The sequence below is a fragment of the Electrophorus electricus genome, chromosome 12, assembly GCF_013358815.1.
Source record: "Electrophorus electricus isolate fEleEle1 chromosome 12, fEleEle1.pri, whole genome shotgun sequence".
Classification (NCBI taxonomy): domain Eukaryota; kingdom Metazoa; phylum Chordata; class Actinopteri; order Gymnotiformes; family Gymnotidae; genus Electrophorus; species Electrophorus electricus.
The window spans coordinates 4,794,292-4,800,946 of record NC_049546.1 but is presented as its reverse complement, the minus strand read 5'-3'; the positions used below and the strand labels follow the sequence as shown (position 1 = coordinate 4,800,946).

Here is a 6,655-nt window from a genome sequence, read left to right as displayed (position 1 = left end):
GATCTCTACTATTGCCCGTTTCCCAATGTTTTTTCCCTATGTGAGGCCTTTTGGTGAGGTTGAAGCAAGCCTCACTGACATACAAATACTGCACTGGGTTAGTATTCCCGTCCAGCTCAAGCATGTAGACAATTTCAAATACAACATAGAAGCTAGTACATACATTTCTTTAGCAAGTTCTGAGTTCCTCTCAGACGGAACTTTATTTACTTCCTTCATTCTCCGAGTCACATAATCAGACAACTGTGATTTCTACATCTTGGGTGAGCAAAAGCATCTTTTTCTCCTACTGGAAATTCTTCCCTCCATCAAAATTGAGCCTTCAAGACCTGACACAAGAAGGGCAAAGTGTGCACTTTCAGAGGCTTCACTCGTTCTCAGATCGAAAGGTTCGAAAGCCCCTTTATCGTCCTGTACTTATTTCTCTCTGTGGACTTTCTTGCTCCATTTATTGATTTATTTATTTATTTATTTTGGTTTGCTTGCTGAGGTAGTGAAGTAGTGTTTGCATGTATATGCACAATTAAAAGAACATAATTATGAATTATTATAATTATATAATAATTATATAACTTTGCACTTTAATATTGCATCTTGCATTGCTGCTACAATTGTGCACCTGACCTGGTTACCTTAGTGTACTGTACACTCCAATTTTTTACATTAAGCTTCAATCACGCAAGGTCTACATATTTATTGGTACCATAGTCTTGTACCTCTGCACATATTCTGTATTTATTAGTTATGCACCTATAGCCTTCGCTCTGGTCTATTGTCTTGTCTTACTGTCTTATTATCTGCTCTTATAACTGCACTGGAGAACAGCCCCACAGTGTTTCATTATACTGTACAACCCTGTATTGGCATGATGATAATAAAGCTGAATTGAATTGGATTGAATTGAGGCTGATTCTCTGAACTGCTATAGGGTTTTCATATTCACATGATCAGTTGGATCAGTGGATCATCCAGAAGATCAGCCACTTTTGGAGTGTACACAGATGATATAAAATACATACATGCATACATGCATGCAGTTAACAGTACTCATCGCATTGCGAGCGAGTAGCCTTAGAGCGCATTCAGACTTTTACTTTGAAACCTGGTCAAACTTGAACAGAAAGAAGTCAGCCAGTTTCATCCAGTTTTTTTTATTTGGGAAGCTAACAAAGGCCCGTGGTTATTGCGTCAAATAATTTGGCAACATATCAAGTGGCTTTGCTTGATCACTAACAGGGGTAGCTATATTCGAAATATGGACAAGATGAAAGATCCATTTTGGATGGATAATAACACTAATCAAAAATTTAAAAGGTAATCATGGTTCTTGAATCTTGTATTAGCTTATCTGCCTTCATAATGGACGCTGTCTTATCTAAATAACTATATTAGTCAGGTTTTCAAACAAGGCCTCGCTTACACTTCCGGATGGTTGGGGAGATGTCTGGTCTCCACAGCGTCTTTTTCCATCAAAGTCAGGGACCAACAGCAGGCCATGTCGAGCTTTGTTTAGTCTTTTTAGTTAGCTAAAGGTACTGTATATATTCATGACATGTTTTAGTGTTGATTAAATATAGCGTGCTGTTGGTCCCAGATTCCTCAAAGGCTCATAGCTGGCTATGGTTAGCAACTTTAGCTACGATTTCCTTCTATGGCTAACCAAGATAACCCTAGTTGTCTAGTTTGCAAACCAGCGGGTTAACTAGTTAACTACCCAGTCAGTTATCTTTGCAGACCTAAAGAAGGGAGCTAGTTATCCATCCAGGTGGTGGGTAAGTTAAATATTTCTTACCTAGCGATAGCTGACTAACTAACGTTAGCTAGCTATCTATCGTTATGCAAGACATCCAATGTTGTTTTGGCGTTATTCTTTTATGGGTAGCTATGCTTTCTTGACTAAAATATAAGATTACCCCATATCTTGGTAGCTAGCTATATCAGGATTACCATTTCTTATCAATATTTAGTAGATAACGTTAGCGAACATGGTTATAATCCTTGATCCTAGTGCGAATTTTGATATTGTAAAACGGAGCTACCAAGGTTGGCTAAATAGAGTAGGAATCTTGTTCAGAATCTGCAAAATAGTTAAATTTAGACAGAAAATGTCCAAAAGAATACAATTATGTAGCCTAGCTCAAATTATTGCTATTATTTTTGTGTTCTCATAGTTGTCCTATTGGGTTGTACCGTGCAACATTTTAAGTAAAGATAAAAGAATCTGTCTATCAAGATAAAGATCAGGGCTGGGCTTTCCAAAATGGTAGAGCGAATATGAAGCGTTTGGGAAATATGGCCCATGTCAGTATAGAGCAGCGTTTATAATCCACATTAGAGCACATAACCTGCTTACTCCGCAGTAATCTGTAAACTGTGTTTAGGATTCCCAGAATCAACCCGTGTAGTGAAAGAAGTTTCCCCATTACTTTTGTATTGGTTTATTTTATTTTTATTTTTTGTACCAGAAGTTGAAGATGTTTTTTGGGGACTTTGATGACAGGCTTTCAACATCAGCACCTTTCACGGCTGTCTCATCCCCCACATTCCAGAAAAGTCAATCTCAGGTGAGACTTTCATGTCATGTTTGTTTTGATATTAACTAAGGTTTCATGTATTTATAGGTCTTAAATTCATTAAAATGTCTTTTTCCACTAATTAAAACCATATGACAAATTTAATTCGATTTGTTAGAATTGTACCTTAAAGGGCCTTTCAATTTCTTACCTATTTTGTATAGAAAAGTTATTAACAGTGCCAATCAAGATATACTGGGTTGCTTTGCTTAAAGAACTGTATGAATGTATTTCACAAAGCTTCACTTCTTTAAAGATGTCATTGTTTTAGGTAACTGTTATATCTGCATTCATGTCCTTACCAGGATTTGTGCTAGCCAGAGTCCGGGCCTCTTTGCCACAGTATCTGGCTCCAACAGTGTTGACGCAAGCATCCACATGGGTGGTAATGAAGGAGGAGCACGTGGGCTGGACCGATGGAGCCTCTTTGGTATGCGATCCGGCGTGCAGAAGTCCCCCACAGACCCCGGGTCTGACCCCAGCACATCTGGTGAGAAGAGTCACATGAGTCTTTTTTTCTTCCCAACTATTAAAATTTTAAAAAGCTTATGGTTGTATGTTATACGGTGCAACTTGGATGTGGTCGTGCTTCTTGCCTGTTTATCCATATTCCTGCAGTTGGTTCTTTATAATGCTACATAATGTTCACTGGAATGAACACATTCTAGTTTGCCCAGCAGACTATGTGAGTGTCGGGGGATTGCGCTCCTTGCTGCAGTCCTTTTGGAATCGCACCGCTCCATCTTCTTTTAAAATTCCTGCTCCTCACTCATTTCTTCCCACTGGTCCACTGTCTGTGTTTCCCTACTTCTCACTCCGGCTCAAGCCAGAAAAAAAATGCTTGTTATGTATTCAAAAATGAAAACTAGCAGAAAGCTGCAAAACCTTTTTTTAAATCTAACTTTTAAGAGAACTTGGATTATCTCAGGTGAAAAAACAAGAACATTAACTCTCTAGATTTGGGCTGAGCCCTGAATGTTTACATTTGGCTCCACCCCAGGTGATAACCTGACGGTACTAATGTTCACCATTATGAGTTTTGATTAGGGACATTTTTGATCATTTTCATGATCTTTCTGAAAATTCCAAACTTGTAAAACTGTATGGTGCGGTTTTATTTGGTCCATACTCATGTTGCACTTGGGGAGTACTGGAACGAACTTGGAGCAAGAGAAAGTGTCAGTGCTCCCATTTATTAAAATCCCACTCTTCATGCCAGGCAAAATAGTTTTGTTCCGTACTCCCTCCACACTGCTCTCATACTCTTCAAATACCCTCAAACAGTTTTACTAGACTTTCTGATTGGGTACAGCACAGCATTATTAATTTATATTCATATTTTTGATCTCAGGGGGGTTCAGTCTGCATTCTTATTTAGGGGTTCAAAAGTCAACTACCCTGGATGGCATCAAGACACAAATAAACCTTGTGGTTGAAGATCCAGCCAACTTCAAGTCTTCTGAAGGGGAGGTAACAAGTGTGGAGGGCAAAAAATCAGCTCCCCAGAGACTGAAACATCGAGACATGAACATTCTCACCCCTTCTGGCTTCTGACATCTACGGTCCTGCTCTCCCCCTCTCCTCAGGTCACCTGCTCCACACACTCTCACTGGAATGTCTACTAATTCAGCTCTTCATAAGGAATACGTAGGGTTTTAGTAAACGCATATAACGGAAACCTACATTTAAATATACTTTATTTCCAAGTACATAATCGTCTTTGCACATGTGCACATACACACTCGCAGGCATATTCTCAGCATGGTGAACCATGCTCCTGTGATGCATTTGAGTAGACTGTGTTGGTTTCCAGACTTTTTTGTGTAGGTTTAAGAAATTGATACCAGACTTGTAACAATTTGATTTTTTGTTTGTTTTTTGTTGTTACACAAGATTCAAGCTTAAAGTTAGACTTTTTTCTCAGTGCTTCGTTTTTGAAGTGAACTTTGTTTACTGTTGTGGTTTTAAATAAAGTGGAAAAAGTGACATTTGTTATGTAACGACTAAAGATTATAAAATAAGACTGACAGATTGATCTAATTCTCAAGCTTCTTATGACCCATATTAATTTGAAATGCATTAAACATTTGCAAATTCCCAATGTGATCAAAACTTTGTTGGCCCCCTAAAGATGCACAACTTTGCACAGGGTATTTTAGGGTATGTTGCTCAATAAACATGCTTCAACAAGAATCTTTCAATAATGAGGCATAGTTAACTATTTCACTGTATGTACTACCTGTATGGAGGTATTCAAATGAAGATTACAAGGAGATCTGGATATATTATTTTTAACTTTTGTTCTTTTTCATTTTCATAAAAAATGACTTGCCATTCAAAGCAATTTACCAGCTGAATCGTTTAATACTGTTCTTGCATGCACATCTGTCTGTGTGTATCTGTGAGGGCCCCACTGAATTACTCAAGACACTTATGCCTTATAACTAGGCCAGGCCTCCCTTAAACTGTTTTGTGTGGACATACTGCTGGAACAGGTTTATGCAATTCAAGTACTTGAGAACTCTAAATTACAGTAAAGCTAAATTAATTTATTACCTTAATATTTGACCAGGATATTTTCAAGAATGAAATTGAGACATTTGTCACACAGTTCCCCTGTCAATAAGCAATAACGATGTCCAGTATGTATTTACATGCATAAAGCACAACATTGCTGTCACTATATATTTTTTCCAATATTTTTTTACGCCAAACCCCTTTTATAACCATTTGTATTTTTCATGTTCCATACACAATTTTATAAAATATTAATTGATTAAACTGTTGATTAAATTGGTTTTACAAATTGGTTGCAAATCTTTTATAATCCCTGTATAAATTCTGCCAGTTTCTCCAGTACACATTTTTGTAGTGATTTATTTTTATTTATTAATTTTTTACACTAATTTTAATTATTTTTCATTGTCCATAACTTAAACAAAGTAGCTCTTGCATTCTAGTTCATACATTGTCATTCTGTATAAAAGTAATTTGTCTGCTGTGCAGCTGTTCGAGTTTGATGCTTAAAATAAAATTTGCAGACAAAATGACAATACCTCTTTTTGTGTCCTGCCTATTTAGTTGCTGATATTAGTGTTTAGAAAAAAATGTTAATAGATTAAAGTTTCTCTTTATCACTGTTTCTCTTTATATTTGCACTGCAGAATCCTGTTCTAGCATAGCTGCCTAATATTAAGGTGCCTATACAAGCCTTGATTAACTGGTTCACTTGATGTTGGAATGGGTTTGGAAGTAAACTTCAGGGTAGCAGATATGCCTAAAGCTGGCCATGTGCTAGACAGGAGCAGGTGTAGCTAACATGGAAACATAGTCTAAAGCCTGTGTATTCCTGTTTAATTTGATGGGCAGAAAATGGAATGTTCTAAATTCTCTATCAGTGTTTATCGCCTTGCCAATTTGTCAGGTATGTTTCAGTTGATTATAAAAAACATTAATTTTGTTTAAATGGAAGTTGCTTAAATGCAAAGTAAACAAATAATGTTTATTTTTGCAGTAAGGTCTCATAAATGTATTTAACTACATTTGTAGAAAATTATTAAAATACACCCTTAATCTGTTATCTGAACAGACTAGCAATTGAAGCATTTAGCTTTTTTCCATGACTTCAATAGGTTTTCAGTCTTCATGCTAAGCATCAAGGAGTATAAAAATACAGAGAAGTATGTTTGACTGTCTAAAAATAGAAAAAGCAATTATCGAAGTTCCTGATGACTAATCACAAATTCCTGTATGATAGACTAGCTTCATACCATCAACTCTAAAAAACACCAATTCACAGAGCAATGTTTGCTTTTGACAAACTACATTTATTTTAGAAAACACATGAGATGCTAAACTAAGTACATAGCTGAAGTCAATCCACTGAAGGAAGTTATTTCTTACTGCTCATAAAAATCTAAATGATAAACACAAAGACTGGGTCAGCAGCAACATTTTTCAGAGTAACATCTTTTTTTGACAAGCTGAAAAAGACTTAAAGGGATTTTCTAGACACATTGATACCTAGTTCATATTAGTTTTTGACAATCCAAATTTGAAATCCCTCGCATTATTTCTCTCTC

At 36.6% G+C, this 6,655-nt stretch overlaps 1 protein-coding gene across 1 annotated transcript; it reads left to right on the top strand.

Moving 5' to 3' along the window:
* Positions 1-1,428: 1,428 nt before the first annotated feature.
* Positions 1,429-5,628, top strand: LOC113581524 (putative monooxygenase p33MONOX). The gene is made up of 5 exons (XM_027016726.2): positions 1,429-1,458; positions 1,754-1,772; positions 2,501-2,564; positions 2,879-3,063; positions 3,925-5,628. The coding sequence occupies exons 1-5, from the start codon at positions 1,429-1,431 to the stop codon at positions 4,125-4,127; spliced, it is 501 nt and encodes a 166-aa protein (XP_026872527.2). The 3' UTR covers positions 4,128-5,628.
* The last annotated feature ends 1,027 nt before the right edge of the window (positions 5,629-6,655 follow it).